Source organism: Molossus molossus, unplaced genomic scaffold (assembly GCF_014108415.1).
Source record: "Molossus molossus isolate mMolMol1 unplaced genomic scaffold, mMolMol1.p scaffold_m16_p_14, whole genome shotgun sequence".
Lineage (NCBI taxonomy): Eukaryota > Metazoa > Chordata > Mammalia > Chiroptera > Molossidae > Molossus > Molossus molossus.
This window is the reverse complement of record NW_023425349.1, coordinates 33811888-33833402: the sequence shown is the minus strand read 5'-3', so window position 1 is coordinate 33833402 and position 21515 is coordinate 33811888. Positions and strand designations below refer to the sequence as shown.

At 46.8% G+C, this 21515-nt stretch overlaps 1 protein-coding gene across 1 annotated transcript; it reads left to right on the top strand.

Annotated features, from left to right (window-relative positions):
• The first annotated feature begins 4726 nt into the window (after positions 1-4726).
• Positions 4727-5703, top strand: SPAAR (small regulatory polypeptide of amino acid response). Its single transcript, XM_036261886.1, has one exon. The coding sequence runs from the start codon at positions 4985-4987 to the stop codon at positions 5213-5215; it is 231 nt and encodes a 76-aa protein (XP_036117779.1). The 5' UTR covers positions 4727-4984; the 3' UTR covers positions 5216-5703.
• Positions 5704-21515: the final 15812 nt, after the last annotated feature.

Here is a 21515-nt window from a genome sequence, read left to right as displayed (position 1 = left end):
GGGTGGGGGTGGGGCAGCTGGGAGGGGCCCTGGCAAAACCCTTGCATTTGGAGAAAGCAGTATAAGGCTGCAGTTAATTCAGTGGTATCTTAATACAAAATAATAAAAAGTACCAAGAAGCTTTGTGAAGAGGCTCTTGATTCTAACTCAAGGGGGAGGGAGCGGCCAGGCCCTCTCTGCATTGCCCTGGGACCTCCCTCTCTGATGGGACGTGAGTGCCTGGCTTGGTGGCTTCTGCCTGGGGCGTGAAGGCTGGCTGCGCAGTGGGGAACTGGGTGGGTTCAGCAGTGCCCTGCAGACAGTAGGTGAGAAGGGTATGGGGTCCGATTTCTGAGGGAGGATTTAGGGTTTGTGTGAGCCCTGTCCAGAGGGGGCTCTCTGTGTACCGGGGGGGGGGGGGGGGGGCTCTGTGGGACGGTCTGGGGGCTGAGAGAGAGGAAGGCTGAGGCCACCCAGGCTGGCCCCAGGGCTCTGCCTCCAGTGCTCTTTCCAGCCCATCTTCAGGGCAGACTGAGCCCTGGGACCTGCAGAAGCCCCACTCCATGGGCTGTGCTGAATTCAATGTTTCCTTGGTGACTGGGTCAGGTTTTCTTATCCAACCCTTGAGTCTCCAGCCAGCCTGCCCTCCTGGTGCCTGTGGGTGGCAATGGGGTTGGGAGGGAGGGGCGGGTTCTTTAGACTGGGGTTGCAGTGCTGGGTGGCTTTGGAGAGTGCTTTCCTCCTCCGAGTCTCAGTTTCCTGTTCCCTGAAATGGGACAGATAACAGAGACTCCTTCCTGCCAAGCCGGGAGGCATGTTCCCAAATATCCCTGGAATAGCGGGCAGGATCCCACAGGGAGGAAGGAAATCTTGTTCTGAGGCCTGCAGCCTGCGCCTGAGCTGGGGTGGGAAGGGAGGGAGGAGAGGCCTGGGCCGGCAAGGTGGTGGGGAGGGGCTTGAGAACAGGCCAGAAGGCCAGGGGCCTGCTGACTCACTGGAACACAACGTCCTGTTTCTTTTCAATTTCCCGGTGGATTCTCTGTGAGTGCTTGGGTTGGGGGGGGGTACGGGGGAAAGGGAGGCAAATTTACAGATAGCCACGCTAGATTTCTGGGTTGGGAAAGGGAACCATGAGTTGCCTTGTGTTGTTAATTTTATCTCTTCAGTGTCCTTCCAATCCGTCTTCCCTTTCCCATCCCGCGTCCACCCTAGCTCATCCCCCAGCCCAGATTCCTGTCACAGCCCCTCCAAGCCTGCCCACCTCCAGCCCTGCCCAGAGTTAACAGTTGCATCTCCATGCTGCAGCCTGAGGGATCTGCTGAAACTCCTCATGGCTCTGGAGATCAAGCCTCTGCCTCTTGCTTGGCCATTCAAGGCCCCTGGTTGGTTCTGCCTCCCCCTGCTCTTTCGTTCCTTCTACACCCCTCCGGGTTCAGCACAGGAAACACCTGCCCCTTACCCTCTCCGTCTTCATCCAAGAAGAGACCCTTCTGTGGGTTTCCAAGTTACCATTATTGTTGTTGTTGTTATTATATTTCTTTTGGAGCACTGAGCACACTCTATCTCTCTCCAGAGATTTATGGCAGGATTCAAGGGCCCTGCCCTCACAGAGCCGAGAACACTTTGAGGGCTCCCTGCCCCCAACACGGAACCAGCCCACACAACAGATCCTCAGGAAGGGTTCTCAGAGACTCACACTCTCTGGAAAAGTAAATATGATTGGATGGGGCCCACAGGACGTGTAGAGCATAGGGCCCCGAGGGATTAGGTTTTTGGGCTCCTGGCATCTCTGAGGAAGCTCATGCTCCATCTCACCAGTGTTGGGGGTCGGGGAGGGTCTGATAGACAGGAAACATTTAACAGGTGGAGGTTGCAGCCCTTCAGTCTGGACCTCCCTGCCCTGGTCTCTGCAGAGCCCTATGTCAGTTTTGAACGGTCTGCCTTTCCTAAGTGTGCCCTCTGGGAGGTTGGCATCCTCTTTGTTTTGGGATGCCTGCCATCACCTTTTCCTTTGTTAATACAAGAGGAATGTATAGAAGATGGTCTTTTTTTCTGAACAGTTGACAATGATGGATGCTGGGAGGACACATACATATCCAAGTGATCGATGTCTTTGGGAGTCCCATTGTACCTGGGACTCAGGGCAGGGACTGTATGTTACAGGGTTACACAAGTCACAAGTCAAAGAAAAGAGACATGGAAAACACCCTTAGGACAAACATCTCTGAATTGTGGGCAAAGGTTGATGGCTGCCTTGGAAAGGGACTGTTGAGGAGGGTTGGGGGAGAGGGTGCAGAGCTGGGAGGAGGGTGAGGCTGCCCAGGCTGGCCTCCAGGGCTCTACCATTCCAACCCATCTCCAGAGCCGACTAATCTCTGGGACCTGCAGAAGCCCTACTCCTGCAGGAGGTATCTGAACTTGGTCCACTTTTACCCATGGTTATTTTTTTGCCCTAGCCATGAGATGCCACACTGGTTATTCCTGTTGCAGACTGCCAGTGTGAGCTCCATGAAGACCCCTAAGAGCCTTCAAAGCAGACTGTGCCTGTCCTCACTAGATACCCAGGCCCCTCTCATCCCACACGGCCTCCATTCAAATACCGAATGCCTATTATGAGGATGGACTGGAAGGACATTTTTACATAGAGCGAGAGGGGGAGAGAGAGGAAGAGTGAGAGAGAAAAACATCGTCGATGTGAGAGAGACACATCGACTGATTGCCACCTACACGACCCCAACCAGGGCGGGGACAAACCGCAACCAAGGTACATGCCCTTAGCGGGAACCAAACCCGGGTCTCTCTGGTCCGCAGGCTGATGCTCTAACCGCTGAGCCAAACTGGCCAGGGCGGAAGGTCTATTTTATAGGTGAATCAAAGACGGGTCCTGAAATCTCAGAAACCGATATAAGGCAGGAGATAAGAGGGCTGAACTCTTGTCCTTTATTCTAGTTTTAAAATGTTGAACAATGCATACCTACCACAGTCGGCCTCCAACTCCATTCACCCACAAAGAACAGGCAAACGAGAAATCAAAGGAACAAATAACCCAGCTTGAAACCAGGTCTGCCTGATACCTGCTCCCTCCTGGATTGACCAGTTGATCTTGGTAATTCAATCGGAAACCATCAGCACCACAGATTGGTTTCTCACGTTTTCTTCTCTCTGCTTCTGGTTGTCCCAGTTCATACAGAAAATCCCAGGTGTCCAGCTTCCTGCCATGGCTCTGGCTTGCTCCAAGCCCCTCCTCTGCTCTCTTGGAGGAGGAGCCCCATGCCCAGGTTTGTTCAATCACCTTAGAAAAGGGGAGCGTGAGGATTTAACAGGGCATCCTACTCCCAGTGGTCACTCTCCTACTCTCTGTGTAGGCCTTTTCCTAAAGCTGGTGCTAAAGAAAGTTCACTGGGGCCTTGGAGAAATTAAAAGGGACCCAGGCTGTGTGACCTTGGGCTAGTTTTTGGCCTCTCTGAACCTCTATACTCTGATAAGTAAAACTGCAGAATGAGGCGACCACTCTGAAAAGAGCACTGAACTAGGAGGAAAGGCCAGGGAGCCCCCTTCGGCCATCTGGTGCTCTTGTGATCACTACCAATTAGCACTAGGCCACAGGCAGGTCATGTGACCTCTGATCACCAGCATCTGAATCTGTAAAACGGAGACAATATCACTTCACAGCGTTGCTGGACCGATTATATGAGATAATGCCTGGCTGTGTCCTATACCTGGAATTGTTGTTTCTCACTACTCTATGTCTCAGAGTTCGGGTAAAGTGGAATAATAACTCGTCCCCTTTATAGAAGTGGTGGCAGTCTCAGGAGGTGTTGGCTGTGAAAGGGCTGTGACCGAGTGACTGTGTGGCAGACTTACTCAGTGGCCTGCCCCCCCCCCTCACCTGACGGGCAGGGCAGGGCGAGAATGGCATGGATGTGCTTGGGGGGTGGGGTCAGTGCAGTCACCAAGGGCCACAGGCAGCTGCGCAGGCCCTGGGCCCTCACTCACAACCGGAGGAAGGAATTCAGGAAGTGCTCACAGCCACTCAGACATCTTGGAGCCTAGTTTGAGGAGGACCAAGGCTTCAGCACCCAGGGTGGGGTGTGCGGTGACCTGGCTCCGGGGTGGCCCCAGGTCCTGAGACCACGGTACCACGTGCAGCCAGAGCCGTTGTTCCGGAAAAGCCCAGGGTAAGTTTTCACATCCGAGGGTGAGCAGCAGGCACAAGCAGGCAGCACGGAGGCTGGGGGAAGGCCGGCACGGAAGAAGGCTTGTCCAGGGACTGGAGGACAAAGGCCAGATGTCCCCGCCCTATCTAACGGCACTCTCCCAACCCCACGCAGAAAAGGAGGCTAAACGAAGCAGGCCCTGCCCCCCAGCCCCTGCCCAGGCCCCCACAGCACTCCCAGCGAACTCCCCCACTCCCCCGCCTTGCCCAGGGCTGGCATTGCTTCCTTTCCACCTGTGTCCCTGCCCCCAGCCCAGGGCCAGGGTCTCAGGAGGCAGCAGATAGGCTGATTTAGGGACTGGGTCAAGGTTCCTCCAGGGGAGGAGCCCCAGCTCATCCTGGATCCGCAGGAGGGGGAGTACTTTGTCTTTAGGCTGAGTGTACAAACGCTCCTGAAATCCGCAGGCGGCACCAGAGGGCTGAGTTGGCAAGGCTCCTTGTGAGCAAAGTCTTCTGCCCCCTCCTTCCAGCGCCTGCGTTCAGGGCGTCTTGAGCGCACATCTTTCAGGACAGCGTTTCTTCCAGAAACTACCAGTGGAGACCACAGAGCTCAGGAGCCTGGCCAGACTGAGGAGACAGTGACAGAGGTCGGAGTAGTGCCATGCGGAGTGCCCAGCGGGCCAGAAGGGGCATGACCCGGGTCCTCAGACCAGTATCTTCTTAGAAGACCGCAGGGACGGCGGCTGGAAGAGCTGGGTACCTGTCACCAGCAAGAGCCCGGTTCAGATGGGGAGCTAAGGCTCCAAGCCGCAACCCAGGTTGCTCATCGGTCAGCTGCTGTGTGGGGCCATGGAAACGGCAGTGATTGGTATGGTGGCAGTGCTGTTTGTGGTCACCGTGGCCATCACCTGCATCCTTTGCTGCTTCAGCTGTGACTCGAAGGCCCAGGATCCCCAGGGAGGCCCTGGCCGCAGCTTCACAGTGGCCACGTTTCACCAGGAGGCTTCTCTCTTCACGGGGCCGGGTCGCCATGCCCAGGCAGTGGCGGCGGGTGCTCGGGACTTCTGGACCTTCATGTGAGGCCTGACAGCCCCAGCATCTGCTCAGCTGGTGGGTCAGTCTCACCCACTCCCGAACAAGCCTTCCCTCACGTCCCACTTCTCCGTCTGCCATCCCTGCCCTTCCCTGCATGTGTTCGGTAAACTCCCTGTTGCATCTTGTCCTGGGCTGCTGTGCCCTCTGGCCTGGGAGATCCACAGCGGAGGGACCAGGTGGGACCCTGAGAGGTCAACTGGATCCTACTCCCAGGATGGGGCTCAGGAGAGGTCTGAAGAGTGAGTGACCGAACAGTGTTGGGTTGTGTGGTGGGCCAGCTCTTCTGATCTACAGGGGAATTGGATTGATTGTGAATGGAGTTCAGTTCACCCAGGTTAACCCCAGGATGCCTAAGAAGCTGGTTCTGTTGCACCAGAGGAAGCAGCGCCCTCAGTGGACATTTCTACAAACGACTTCTTAGCGCCTCCCCAAACCCAGCCTTTCTGCTGCCGGTGCCTGCACCTCCCACACAGGCCAGCCCCGAGGCCCACCCTGCCAGGTGCTTGAAATCAGCCCTGAAATTCTGAAACCAAAGGGCTATCTCCTGGGAACAAATTATTTATTTTATAATTGAAAATGTATATCCTTTTATGGGTCTCCCAAGAGTCAGGGTTAGAAAACCACAAAAGGAAACAAGAGAAAATCCGAGTCACAGAAAGTATGAGATATTTTATTAACAGGAAAGCCAGGAAGAGGACTTTGAAACATATTTTGAATGAGATTTTACTATTCTTTTCTTATTGATCACTTCCATTCTTAGAGAGGGAGTGACTTGAGTCTCTCCGGAATGACAGGAGCTCAAAGACAATGCCATATACGTCCAAATGTTATCTTGAGAGCATGCAACAAAGCTCTTGTTTCCATCACAAATAAAGACTCAGATTTTTTCCATAGAAAATCAGTTTTTTCTGTATCTGTGAAATAAATACTGTGCCATATTTAGAGTATAGTTTGAAGGGTACACATTTCTGAGTCCCCTGGTTAGTATGTGTCTATTCAGCCCTGAATAAATGGCTCCCCTAGGCTCTGCCTGTTAAGGGGTCAGGACTGCCCCTGGGGGGTGCCTCGGGCCTCTAGCCTCTGAGTGTGCCCAGACAGGCCACTTTGGCCATGTGGCCGCCACGAGAAGGACTCAGAGAGAGAGAGAAACTTGGGGCTGCAGAGGTGCAGAGAAGTGTGGGGCCAGGGAGAGAGTCAGGTTGATGGAGAGGGATGGAGTGGATGGGCATGAGGAGGGGAGAGGCACAGCCCAGGGAGGGAGCTCCTGGGGACAATGTCTTGGTCACTTTGGACCCCAGAGCTTCCGAGTAGGGCCTTATAGATACACATGGAAGGGAACTGGCTGCAGGGAGGACCTGGGGACTGAGTAAAGGGAACAGTTGTAGGTCATGTTCTCTGAAAGTGAACACTGAGACAAAGTTTGGGATGCATGATGTTTATCGCGATCAATGTCTGTGAGGGGAAGAGGAGGAAGCAGGACTGGAAAGAAGTCAGATTGTGATGTAGGCCCTTAATATACCCCCACCTTTGCTCCTCTGAGTGCTGCGCCCCCAGGTTTGCCTTCAGGCAAAGCAGCTCTGGCTGAGCATGGCCCCGAGTGGTGCATCCACAGGTACTCAGCAGGGGCTTGTTCTCAGAGGTGGGTGAGTGTGTCCGGCACGAAGAAATACTTGGGACAAGAGGTCCAGGTGGGCAGAGGCTGTGGTGCAAGATCTGGGAGGGATGTAAAGAATGGGCCTCGGTGCTCTGACCTGAGAGTCAGCTCAGCTCCAGAGCAGGTGCCCTTCAGCTGGACCCAATACCAGGACTCCAGCCCCAGGGCTCTGCCCCTGTACTGTGTGGTCACAACCCTCCCTGGGTCAGTGGAGGGAGGGGCCTGCAGGCTGGGAACACACATCACTCTGAAACAAAGCAATGGCGGGGCACAGCCTCACGCTGCCAGTGATGGGCAGTCTGTCAAGCCCTGTCCCAGGGACTTTGAGAAGGCAAGGCAGTCAAGGCCAGCATCCCAGAACAGCTAGAGAAGGGGCAGGAAGGTGGGAGCTGGTGGGCAGGGAAGCAGGGAACTGCGTGGCCAGATTTAGCAAATAAAAATACAGGACAGCCAGTTCATTTTAACCTCAGAGAGGCAGCAAATAATTTTCAGTATAAATATGTCCCATGCAATATTTGGTACATACTTATACTAAAACATGTGTTGTCTGCCTGAGATTCTAACTTAATGGGTGTCCTGTATTTTACCTGGCAATCCTGCAAAGGAGACAGTGGTCCCCAGTGGGGCTGGGTCATCTAGCTACAGCATCAGGAGGCCAGCGAAGGTAAGTGCAGAGGAGAGACCTTGGATTTTGCAACATGACAGTTAACAGTAACCTTGGTGAGAACGGTCTGAGTGGAGTGAAGAGAGCAGCCCTACAGTGGTGTGCTTGTGTATAGGGTGTGCGTGTGGTGTGTGTGTGTGTGTGTGCGCGCGCACAAGGACAGTGGAGTCCATGGGAGCTGAGGAAGGAAAGATCACAGTTGAAGGGAATTTGAAGGGAAGGAGAGTGATGTATTGTGGCCGGAGAGGCGTCACACTGAGGGATAGTTTATCATTATTTTTAGTAAAGGACGGAGGTTGAGCCTGTGTAAGGCCCAAAGGAGGACTGGAAAGAGACACGGAGTACACCAGAGGAAGAGACCATGGAAGAAGTCCCTGGGGTGGCCTGGGAGCCAGCACACAGGAACAGGGCAGAGGGTTCAGGCCTGGACTGGGGTGGAGGTAGGAGAATGCTGCAGGGAAGGATGGTGGGGACAGAGATAAATGCTGCCCGAGGGTGTCATGCCCTCAGGTCTGTTTCTCAGTGAAGCAGGAGCAACTGCTCAGAGGTGGGTATGGGGGGAGGGGCTGGTTAAGGGGAGAGGGGTGAGCGGCTCTGACAGTCCTACTTTTCTTCGTTGTGTGGAGTGTGTAGGGGCACGTGGTGTGAGCGTGGAGCATGTGTGTGATGTGTGTGGCATGTGAGTGGTGTGATGGATCCTTAAGAACTGGAGCACAGCTAAAGACGAATTTTCTGCGTGGTCTTGCAAGCGAGTCAGTTCCTGAAACAGATTCTTGGAATTGTCTCAAAGATGAGGTCCATTGTATTTCTACTATAGAGGAAACAAACCAGAAAACTTAAAGGTTAGATATTAACATAGAGTTAGTTACTGCTTGCCAAGCATTGTTTGTGCTCATGTAGTTACTCACATACTCTGCACATGTAATTGTTAAGCATTGTAATAAAAGCCATGGTGATCGTGAAATCAGTGCTACATGCTGAAGAGAGCTGTGGCCCTCCGATCATCTTGAATACATCTTGCCTGCTGGTGCTTTCTTCAGGTCTCCGATCATTTTAACTGCGACATCTGGTGCCCAACTGGGGCTCGAAAGTAAGTATTGGGAACAGGTAAGACCCAAAGGGTTTTTGGTTGTGCGGCCGGTACGCAAAACGTTCGGGATATCTTGAAGGGAGTCATGGGGAATTCCCCGTCATTAATGGATGAAATGTGGCAGTACTTAGGTCTCTATTAAAAAGTACTGGATTGTCAGTTAAGGAGCATGTACTCTGTTCTCTCTTAACCTTAATAATGAAACATTGTTGTTGGTTTTCACCAGATAAAAGAAGTCGATTAAACCTGAAGGTTTGGAAACAAGTAGGAAAAGCTTTAGGAAGGGCTCATCAAACTGGGGAGCTGACTAATGCTGAACCCTGGTCTGCTTTTAACTCAGCCGCTTTAGCTTTACAGCTTTTCAATCAGATTCGGAAAAAAATGTCTGATAAAGAAATCAAGGAACCTTCTTGTATCTATGACACTCCAGAAGGCATTCCCAAGGTCGTAAGTAAAGACACAGTTCAAAAGGAGTCTGGTAGTGACTCTGACTCCTTTAGCCCAGCTAGTGAGGAGGACGAATGTCCCAAACCACTATATCTAGATCTGGGCAAATATAGAAAAGAGAAGAAAAGGGATGGGAAGGAGGTTGAGCGGTCTACTTTGCTCTCTCGATTCCCTCACCTTGACATACAAAACACAAAAGGGGCTGAGATGGCTTATCCAGTAATTAACCAGCCTACTGCCCCTCCAGAAGAACCTCAATATGCTATTGCTAATAGAGGAAAAGGACATATTTTCAATTTCCATACTCATCTGAAGTTGGAAAAATACTTTTAGAGGAACATGATAGTGCAATGTCACCTGGTGTTCATATTGGAGATGATTCTTGTAAGTTATTTCCAGTAATCAGACGGCAAATGCCTGCTAATGCTAATACCCACAGGGTTATATTCAAGCTAATCATAATGCAGTTGAGTTTCAATATCTTACACTACTTAAGAATGCTACTTGCCCTGGCCAGTTTGGCTCAGCGGTTGAGCATTGACCTGCGGACCAGAGAGTCCTGGGTTCAGTCCCGCTAGGGGCACATACCACACACACACACAAAAAAGAATGCTACTAGTACATATGGTCCAAGTTCTCCATATGTTCAAGGAATTGTGGGAGCCTTTGCAAATGATAATTTACTTATACCTTCAGACTGGGAAGCTATAAAGAGTATATGTTTAACAGCTTGGCAGAAAATAGAGTCTGCAGGAAAAGTAGGAAAATCATTTGTAAAAATATTGCAAGGCCCTACTGAACCATATCCTGAATTTTTATCTAGATTACATGAGGCTATAAAATGCTCTGTTATAGGAGAAGAACCGAAAAGTATTCTTTTGCATACTTTAGGATTTGAAAATGCCAATACTGATTGTAAAAAGGCCTTGATTTCGGTGAAACAACAAGGAGGCACTATTGAGGACTACATTAAGGCTTGTAGGGATGTGGGATCTGGCACTTTTACAGCTAATTTATTAGCTGCTGCATTAAAAGGGGGACTGGCTCGGAATAAAATGAAGTGTTATAACTATGGGAAAGTTGGACATGTAAAAAGGGATTGCAGCAAAGGGAAACAGAGTAACAATCAGAGACATGAGCAAAAGAAACTGCCTCCAGGAGTCTAGAAAATGTGGTAAGAGTAGGCATTGGACCAATGAGTGTTGCTCAGTTAAGGATAGATCTGGAAATCCTTACTCCAGGTCCTCAGGGAAACTTGTCAACAGGCCTGGCTGGGGGCCCGGGAGTAAACAATACGAGTGCTTATCAGTTCCCTGAGTTCCGGGCTGTATCATCAGCTAATGAACTAGAATTCAAACTAAGGGTCACTGAGCTGTGTCATGCTACTTCACAAAGTGCTGCCTTAGACATTCCTGCTGGCCGTGATGTTCAATTAACTCCTGAACAAGGAATACAGAAAATCCCTGCGAGTCTTGCAGGTCAAGGAACTGCAAGCAGTTCCTGAAACAAATGCTTGGAACTGTCTCAAAGGTTCATGAGGCCCATTGTGTTTCTACTATAGAGGAAACAAATCATAAAACTTAAAGGTTAGATATTAACATAGAGTTAGTTACTGCTTGCCAAGCAATGTTTGTGCTCATGTAGTTACTCACATACTCTGCACATGTAATTGTTAAGCATTGTAATATGTGGTGATCGTGAAATCAGTGCTACATGCTGAAGAGAGCTGTGGCCCTCCGATCATCTTGAATACACCTTCCCTGCCGGTGCTTTCTTCTGGTCTCTGATCATTTTAACTGCAACACTGGTGTGTGAGTGTGTATGTTGTGGTGTGTGTCGGCCGAAGTGCCCCTGACATTCTGCCCAGTGCAGCCTCTGGATTCGGAACAGGCCAGCCAGAAGTGTCCCCAGGAGAGGGAGGTGGCAGTGCAGGGACAGAGACTTGGGTTGGCACCAGGATGCTAGCAAAGCCAGGAGTGTCTTTATCTGGTGGCCACAAGGGAAGGGATTGCTCCTGGTCACCCAGGAAATCTGGGGTGGAGCCACAGTGAACCCAGGCTTCCTGTTTCCAAATCCAGCGTCTCTAGTTCGTTCTACTGCTATTACTAGTCCCTGTTTCCTGGCCTCCTCCGAGGCTCCAGGCACTGTGCTTCCAGCATCTCCCCTCATAAGTGCTCACAGCTGCCCATCACCCGGAAACTGCCCACCGTCCGCCGCCCGCTGGGAGGTGCTTTGGGCCAGTGCCTCCCAGCACTGCGGCCTCAGGGACCCAGCGGAGCAAAGCTACATTCCTTTTCCTCCTACATGGGTCTGCAGGAGCGAACCCTCAGCCGACCCCTGTCATAGCCTCAGGACCAAGGGAAGGCCAGAGCACCAGGGATTTGCTTTGCTCTGGGTTTTCCTGGCCTAGAGCCTTGCTCACACCTGTCCCCCACCTGGATCTCTGACTCTGAGGAAGAAAGGGGTCTCTGCCATACACAGTTCTAACGAAGACCATGAGCCTCACCCCAGATGACATCTGGTGAGGGCTGGACTTACGGCTTAGCAGACCTCAGCCCTGAGCCAGCCTGCAAGGCCTCCCAAGGCTTCTCACCGCAGACTGCCTCTCCACGCAGGTCTTGCTTCCCCTTCTCCTCCTGGGGTTCCCTCCCAGCTCCACCTGCTCTGTTCCACCCAGCCCTGTCCTTGCCCCACCTCACCACTAACTTGCTGGGCCTCCATTTCCCGCGCTGAGCAGAGATGAGAACCTGCCCTGCCTTGTCCGGAGGATGTCTGAGAGGGGAGGGTCAGCAAAGCCCAGCTGTCAGGAGGGGCTCAGCCCCACCCTGCTCTTTCTCCACTCCTGCCTGCAATTAGGGTGGGTTCTGGAGTCAGCAGGCCCTGAAATAACATGTTTTCTGGAAAAGTACCTTCCTTAAAGGCAACCACTTGTTCCAATGTGTAGAAAAGGGTCATTGTGCCTTGTCAGGTCTCCACTCCCCTCAGGACATGGCACTTGAAAAGACAGGTACACACACACACATTCATCCAGTGCATTTGTAATAGTGAAAATTTAGAAGCAGCTGAAACACCAATCAGGAGGGGCTGGTCCAGAAAACCCTAGCATAGCCACAACACCAAATACAGGCTTAAAACAAGGAGATAAGTTTAAATTCATTAATATGAAAGGGCATTCATCTTATATCAGTAAGTAAAAGTAAAGTAAATTAGAGAACTATAAGTGCCATGTAGTAAAAGTGTATTTTTGTTAAAATACACTTAGATGCATGGAAGATACATAGAAAAAAGCTACATGTCCAGGTCTTAACTAGGGATTGTGTCTGGTTGGGTGGGAAGGTTTGTATTTCAAATGTTTTCCCTTTTTTGTTTATCTGTATTTTCTGTAATGAATGGTTTGCTTTTGAATAAGAAAGAGCAAGAAACTAACAAAGGAAATGAAGCAAAAGCTGTTTTTTCAAAAAATTATAAAATAAACCAACTCCAATCTCAGATAGAAAGACAAAAACAGTCAAACGCAGACATAGAAATGGTGACATCAGTTCTTGGGACAGACAAAAGGACAAGAACAGACACACACACACACACACACACACACACACACGCCTCCCTCTCAGGGTTGAGGTGGCTGGGAAGTGGGAGGATGGCTACTAAGTGTGGAGGAAATGCTGGGATCTGGGAGCGAGAGTGCTTGCAGGAACTTCTGGGCCTGAGTGGTGTGTTTGGGTGGGTGGGTGGTTGTGTTTGCATAGAGGGAGTGTCCTGGACTAAACCTAGCTTGGGGTCAGGTCTGGCTGTACCCCATCCACCCTCTGCCTCTTGAGACAGCACACGGATCCTGATCCTAAATCCAGGCCAGGCTGCAGAACCTGCCAAGGAGCTCCCCACCCCCCCTTGTAGAGGAGTTATCAGGGCCCAGATTGGGAGGGGCTTCCTTGCCACCACTTCTGACTTCAGGCCAAGGCCTTTCCAGCCTCTCACAGGCCCCACTTAGGAGGCCAGGGCTGTGTTGCATCATACAGAGGGGCCCTCTGTCCTGCGGAACTTCTGAGATGCAGGCACAGCGGCTGCCCCTCAGCCTGCCCTCCTCATGCCCTCTCCCCCTCCCCCCTGCCGCTGTCCTTGCACAGGCCTCACCACTGCAATACCCTCTGACCGGTCTCCCTGGCCTTACCTGCCCACTGCCTACTGACCTCAGAGGGATCTTTCTCAGATATACAGATCTAACCTCCTTAGAGGACTACTGCATGGGCTCTGTTCCTCCCTTCAAACTTGGTATCTGTGGTTGACATAATAATGGTCTCCCAAAGGTGTCCACATGCTAATCCCCAGAACCTGTGAATATGACATATTACATGGCAAAGGAGAATTATGGTTGCTAACCAGTTGATCTAAAAAGAGGGTTATCCTGGGTTATCCAGGAGAGCTCAATGTAATCAAAAAGGGTAATCAAAGGGGCCCTTAAATGTGGGGAAGGAGGCAGGAACCTCGGGTGAGAGGGATGCCCTGTGAAGAAGGCTCGGAGTTAAAAAGCGCCACCTCCAGAATGCAGGTAGCCCCCAGGCAAGGAAAAAGCAAGGAAACAGATTCTTCCCCAGAGCCTCCGCATGGGAAGCCAGCCCTGCAGATACTGTGACTTGAGCCCATCAAGTCCCATTTTGGACTTTGACCTCCAGAACTGTAAGATAATACTTTTCTCTACCTAACAGATTTGTTATAATATGTGTGTTGTTTTAAGCCTGTAAGTTTGTGGTTATTTGTTAACAGCAGCAAAGTATCTTTGACTTAACCTTTAGCGCTCACCAAGATTTAGGCTTAAATTTGCTCTGCCTGTTAATCCCACGCTCGGGGCCAAGGCACAGAGTACGGTGGCATCAGGGGAGATGAAGAAGGCTGCTGGGCTCAGGGCATCGGTGGGCAGGACAGCTTACAGATAAAGGTGGGGTGACAGAAATGGCACTTTTCCGGTGCTGATGCCAGAAGGATGAGAGTAACGAGGAGCTTGTCAAGCCCTGGCTAGGTGCTGTGCTGCGTGCACCTCCTGACTCTTACCTGTGGAAGCACCCACACACGTGTGCACACATGTATGTCCAAGGGTGCTCTTGCAGTATTCTTTTATTTTTTTAATTTAAAAAAGATGCATTGATTTGAGAGAGAAAGACATCGACATTGATGTGAGAGAGAAACATTGATGGCTTGCCTCCCATATGCACATCGACTGGGATTGAACCTGTAACCCAAGTATGTGTTCTGACAGGAAATAGAACCTGCAACCTTTTGGATATATAGGATGATGCTCCAACCAACTGAGCCAGCCTACTGGGGGCCATTGGTTGCTTCTTGTATGTGCCCTGATGAGGGATTGAACTGGCAAGCTTGGCGTATGGGGACAACGCTCTAACCAACTGGGCTACCCGGCCAGGGCACAGTATTTTTCTTAATAGCAAAACATTATAAAGTTCCAACTATCCATCCATAGGGAAATAAAAAAATTATGGTACATCCACCAAATGAATGAATAAGCATTACAAAAATGAACTAACTTGGAAACTGCCCATTATAAATAGAGAAAAAACAGCCAGTTACAGAATTGTCTCATAAAAAAAAAAAAAAAAGAGCAAATAAAAAAATATCACTTGTCCCCAAGAAAACAAAAGCAAGAACACTCCTAAATATACACATGTATATGTGCTTGTATAAATGTAGAGAAAAGTCTGGAAGGATATGATTACCACTGGGACAGGCTCGGAAGGAGGAGGAAGCTTATTTTGTATACTTCTGTATTTGAATTTATTTGAACAAGCATGTGTTGGTTTTTATTACATGTGATAATATTTTTTAAAAAATTGGTACAAAGGTTAAGAAAAGTAAACTTTATGATTACTGTTCAGTAAATAGTTTTTATTTGCACAAAGAGCTCTCTGGGTTGAGCAACACCAGAGCTCCACTTAGCAAGACACGCCAGACCACAGATGGACCAAGTCAGAGCCTTTTCCTGTGTGCGCTCAGCGTGGGAATGAGGCCGCGTGAATTCTCTGAGTGGAAAAGTTGAGTCATACAAGCCCTCCTGGCCTTTTGCAGCTGTGTGATCTGAAGTTCGGGGAGGGAACTGACAGATTCCTCTACGTTTTATGGCAGTTCTAGGCTGAAATACAACTTTCTGGTCCCCATTTCAGTGAACTTTGAACTTCTTCATAATTCACCTTCCCTTTTTATAATCCGTAACTTTTACATGAGAGATCAAATGTTCTGAGTTTTACTGCCTGATCCCCACTAGTTATTGAATGACTCTAATTTAAATCCAATGTATTGCTGACCTTGAAGGCCCAGCCCTTAAAAGGGACAGGCACGGGCAGAGAGAGAGAAGGGAAGAGGGGGAGAGGAAGAGACCAAGACCATCCCAGGTGTGGAGTCTGGGGTTCCAGTCCTTGCTCCCTCCATCAGGCTCACATCAGGGTTGTAGCAGGCGTGTGGAAGTCCTCTGTCTGCCTAGTACCTGCCACTCTACCAGGTGTCCCAGGTTTGCAAAGCTTTCCAGCAGCAGCATCTCCCACAACCAGCCTGGAGCCTCAGGAGAACTGTATCAACTGCAGTTTACAGATGATGAAACCAAGACTCAGAGACACCGCAGTGACAGATCCTGAGTCACTCAGCAACTTGCAAAGTTCAGGACAGAATTATGTCTCCTTTTTCTTTGTCTCCTTTACCCAGAGTTTCATTTTGACCTCTTTTATATCTTCTGTTTCCAAGGTAGATTTTGTTTGATAAAAAGAAACTGCTGCTTTAAACATCTTGAAAGTTAATGGTCCAGAGTAATGTTTCTAAATTCCCAACTGATGCTAATATTTAGCATTCAGTAATGAAAAATTGGGATCCAAGAATTCTCAGGAAATCATAAATTATTCTGCATTTTTCATAACACTTTATTTATATGACTTTTAAATAAGTGACAATAATAAGAAACTGAATAATTTTCTGTAATACTAAGATGCTAAATTTCAGATGTTTTCAGTAAAAAAAGAAGTTTTATAGTTTACTATTATGAACCAATACATTGGACAAGATTATTTCAGTAACTTGTAAAAATGATTTGTACTTGATATAGACATGATATAGGAAACGTTAAAAAGCAGAGAACAGCCCTGGCCAGTTTGACTCAGCCGTTGGAGCATCGGCCTGCCGAAAGGGTCATGGGTTCGATTCCTGGTTAAGGGCATGTACCTCAATTGCAGGTTTGATCCCTGACCCCTGGGGTTGTACAGGAGGCAACTAATCAATGTGTCTCTCTCACATTGATGTTTCTCTCTTTCTCTCCCTTCCTCCCTCCCTTCCATACTATCTGAAAAAAATAAATGGAAAAATGTCCTCAGTTAAGAATTTAAAAAAGAGAGAACATTAACACAAAATAAATGCCAAGGAAAAGTAATTTAAAAATTGAGTACCACAAATATTTAAAATTTAAAAGTTATTATTTTAAAATGAACTTCGAAAGCACAAAGCATTAATTGTTCCATCTGATAGTTTTGATCTTGTTTTCCTTTTTTGTTTTTTCATTGATTTTAGAGACAGGAAGGAAGGGAGGAGGAAGGGAGAGAGGGAAAACGGAGCACCAATTTGTTGTTCCACTTATTTATTCATTCATTGGTTGACGCCTGTGTGTGCCCTGACCGGGGATTGAACCCAAAATCTTGATGTACAAGATGACGCTCATTTCCTTTTTCAATGAGAAAAGTGTTTTGTCTGCTTGCCCTAGTCTAGATTTTGCTGCTGAATTCAATATTGCTCTTGCTGATGCATATTTTAGAGCAGTTTCTGATTTCACATTGGAGCGTTCTGTAGAATCATATTTTTGCAACTCTACTGTTCGGTATTTACAAATAATTGTAGCCTATAGTGAATGCTCAAACACTTGGAAATGCCAGTGATCATTCCTGGGAACTTTGTAGATAACGTTAATGTTCAGATCGACTAGCAATATCAATAGCACTACACAGAATCACTTGCTGAAATCACTAATAGAAGGGCTTGTTCTGTTTCCAAAATTTATTTTTTGTAACACTACTCATAGTGAGTATAGACTTACTAAAATTTATTTTATTTGTAAAAATGACAGTGTTAGAAGTAGACCAGGCCATAAACACACACTTATAACCAGTGTGTACTGGTAAACTGACTCTCTGGAAAAAAATGTAAAAAATCCTGATATGTAGCATTTGACAGTTTCTGAGGGGAGGTATAAATACTCCCACTATGGTCAATTTCATGTTACCTGTGTGATGTCAGAGAGACGAAAAGAAATCGAGCCTTCATGGATCAGCTCCAGCACAACATTGCTTATAATGTGGCATCAGCTAGAGGAAAGATTAATTAGATGAGGACCACCTAGTCTTGGCGACTCCATATAAGTGTCCATTTAATAAACATTTATTCATCCGTGAAATCTGCAAATATGGTAACCACTGGCAGGATGGATGAGTTGACACTTGTCTCTTTGACTTGACCTTTCAAGGAGCTGTAGTTTATGGGAATGGCCACTAGATGCCACTCTTGTGTACTTACAGCAGCTAGATAATTTCATTGTTCAAATTACAGAAACCAGAAATGAGATCCACTTACTCTACAATAAATTAAACTTTATTGACAAAGTATTCTTTTTTCCACATACAGCTAAGTTTTGATAAACACTAACTTTTATTAGTGTTTGAAAATAAAATTAATTTTCAAAGTTCTATTCTTAAAATGAAAGTGCTTTCCTAAATGTTCTCTTTAAATAGGCTCCAATATTAACAGAAATTTAGTGTACTTACAATAAACTGTTTCTCTTGGTCAAGAGCCAACTGGCTGATATCTTTATTGGTGTGAGCAGAGACTATGTTCTGTCCATTTTCACAGCATGTAACATGATGCCACATTAACATAATGATAATAAACTCTATTTATCTAGTGGTTTACATTTTATGAAGCCCTTATAGCTTGCTTCTTCTCAATGGTAGTTCAAGTTTATTCTTCTTTTTAATAAGTCAAAGTCTAATAATGCACATTCATTTTTCTTTTTATCCTCACCAGAGGACATTTTTGCATTTATTTTCAGATAGGGCGGGGGGCAGAGAGAGAGGAAGAGAGAGAGAGAAACATCGACGTGAGAGAGACACACTGACTGGTTGCCACCCACACAACCCCAGCTGGGGGCCGGGGACAAACTGCAACCGAGGTACGTGCCCAGGCGGTTTGCTCACCTCTGGAAGCACCAAGAGCACTGCAGCAATCGTTCCTTCGCGGTTTGGCATCCCCAGCCCTAAGACCTAGTCTTAATTCTTCGTGCTCTCTGTTCTGGATTTGGCCGCTTATGCGCCCCTGGGGAAAGTTAGTAGTTCCTAGTTTTGAGATAGGTATCAGGGTGGATTCTTGAATGTACCTGGAGCTGTTCACTGCGCCTTGAAATGGAAAAGGCTTATGAATGAAAAAGAAAGAAAATGAAAATGGATGAGGAATATTGGAGGATATTTTAAGACAGACTCCAAAATAAGGGTAAAATAAAGGGACTAGCTGAACAATTTCTGTGACAAAGTTTGGCATTAACCATCCCCTGGGGGAAGGGACAACAAAAACTAGCAACAATCCCAGGTAAAATTTCCTCTCTTATTATTATATCAAATTAGGGCAGACAGATACAACACAGGTTGCCCAGTGAGATTTTAATTTCCGATAAACAATGAATACTTTTAAAAGTATAAGTGTGTCCCAAAGTATGTAGACATATATATACTAAAAAAATATTCATTGTTTATCTGAAATTCAAATTGAATTGGGTTTTCTTCCTTTCCCTCCTCCCTCCCTCCCTCCCTTCCTTCCTTCCTTCCTTCCTTCCTTCCTTCCTTCCTTCCTTCCTTCCACCCACCCTTTCTTTCTTTTGCTAAATCTGGCAACCCCACAGCAAATGCATGGGGACTCTACCTGTGAAAGAGGACTTTTGACCTTTAGGCCCCTTCGTTTTCTCTCTTGGAAGATGGTTGAATTCTTTTTCTTTATTCGGTCTCCTTATCCTGCATATCTACCTAATATCATAGCATTATATTGAAAGAAAAAAAAAAAGGACGCTGTTTATATTAGCATCAACAGAATATAAGGGTATTTATTCCTCTCATCATACCCTTTTATTTTTTTATCCTCGCCCAAGGACTTTTTTCCCCCATTTTTTGTTCGGATAGAACGGGAGGGAGAGAGAGAGGGAGAAACATCAACGTGAAAGGGACACATTGAGTGGTTGCCACCCCCACAACACAACCAGGGCCGAGGACAAACTGCAACCGAGGTCCGTGCCCTTAGCGGGAACCGAACCTGGGTCTCTCTGGACCGCAGGCCGACGCTCTAACCGCTGAGCCAAACCGGCCAGGACTATACCTTTTAATTTTTGCTAATCATCAGGACAAAAAGTTTGAGATTTGTTGGTTTATAGCACTTTTTAAACGAGACAAATTTTTCTCCTGTGATGACTAGCATCAAAGTTTTATTTAAAAAAAATTTAAATTTCATTTCATTGTAAAAAAAATTGTACAATGAAATGTAATGACTTAAAACATTATCTGTTTTTAAAATTCCAACATTGGATTTCCCAGCTACTTCCAACAAAAGTGATCTTTTCTGTGCATACTCAAGTCAAAACTCAAGAATTTCAGATTAGCTTTAGCAAAAGCCAATATTTATATTAAAAAAAACCAACATTTGAACTTGGAACCCATTAAGATAAAAAAGTCAATAAACTAAAGATGCCTTGTTAGTTGATGCCGCTAATGGCAACATCTAGGTCAGATAACTCATATCGACTTAAAACAGCATTCCCACTAACACTGTGCAATCGTTTTTAATTATTGCAATGAAGATTAAAAAAACACACCCTAGTCTCTTTAATCTACATTTCCAAGAAAAGCTGTTGAAAGAACAAATTTCTGCTTAAAAAAAGTGCCAGGAACCTCACCCCCACCCTGCTGCTGGGTAATAGTCAATCATTTATTATTCCTGGATCAAACACAAGCATTCATGCCTATGAAAACATCTTGCAATGAATGGGATCTTGGTCTCTACTGAAAACAAAAAATGGCTAAAAAGAGACTTCAATTTATTTTCAAATTCTATGACTAAATTCCTATAATTCCTAACTGGTGAAAATATTGGCAGGTTGCTAGATTTGACTTAGGATCTGATTTACTTCTTTGGTGTGTCCGAGAGGAGTTATTGAGAGCTATTTGTGGTTAGCTTTTTAAGAGACCAGATGGACCTCAGATGGAATGAACATTGACACTGACATACAATGCACAAGGGAAAGCCAGAGAGAAAATGGAATAATTTCATTTTTTTAAATAACTAAAGTTCGAATTACTTCAAACTTTTAATATTTAGTAAGTCAAAAAGGACTTCTCAAAATGACATAACTTATAGCTGAACCCTTTATTTGTATTTTGATATAACCAGGAATTATATATCTCATCAAAATTCTTATCAACTAATTCAACCAACCTCACCAAATATAATCACATCAATCCAGACACACTCAATGTCTTCCTTTCCTCAAGCCTAGTTAGCTCTAAACTTAATTAATTATCTAGAAACCAATATATCCCCTAAACTAACCACCTTCCAGAGTGATCAAACCCCTTTTCCAAACATTTCCAATCATCCAGTCAACCACTAGTCATTATCCAGCAATTATTTATGAAACAAATGTCGTTGTGGCAGAGACTAATAATCTTTCAAAATCCATTTTTTATTTCCCCCTTTCATTAATAGGAACCCCTAAATTTTAACTGAGCACATGGCTTCTGGGCTAAACACTATATTTCCTACCATCCTTTGCTTCTGGGTGTGACCATTTGACTAAATTCTGGCCAATGGAATTGAGTAAAAACAATGTTTTCAAATTCCAGGTCAAGTCCTTCAGAAAAAACTGTCTATTCCTTCTCTGTGTGCCTATCTTTGGGATGAAGTGTTTAAAACAAAGTGGTGACGTTGCTTTGATCATCGGAATGAGAACAGAGCAGGAGAGAGGGGAGCAAACAGAAAGAAGCGGGTCCCCAGATCACCTGCAGAGCCGCGCAGCCCACATGCCCTGCACTGTCTGCACCAGCCTCAGATTCCATGTAACAAAACCACCCAATTAACATTTTTTCTCTGACTTTAAAGATTTTAGCAAGATGGAAAATGATTTTAAAATATCAAGCTTCCTCCTAGAGGTTGGAAATCTCAATGTAATAAACCAAACCAAACCAACTCGGAGACCTAATAACCTCCTCAGCCTCAGTTCCCAATGTAATTAACCCACAAAATTGAAAGTTTTTGTTAAATCTTTCTTTAAAATTGTTTTTAGAAAGAAAGAAAGGGAGAAAGAGACATCGATTTGTTGTTCCACTTATTTACACATTCATTGGTTGATTTATTG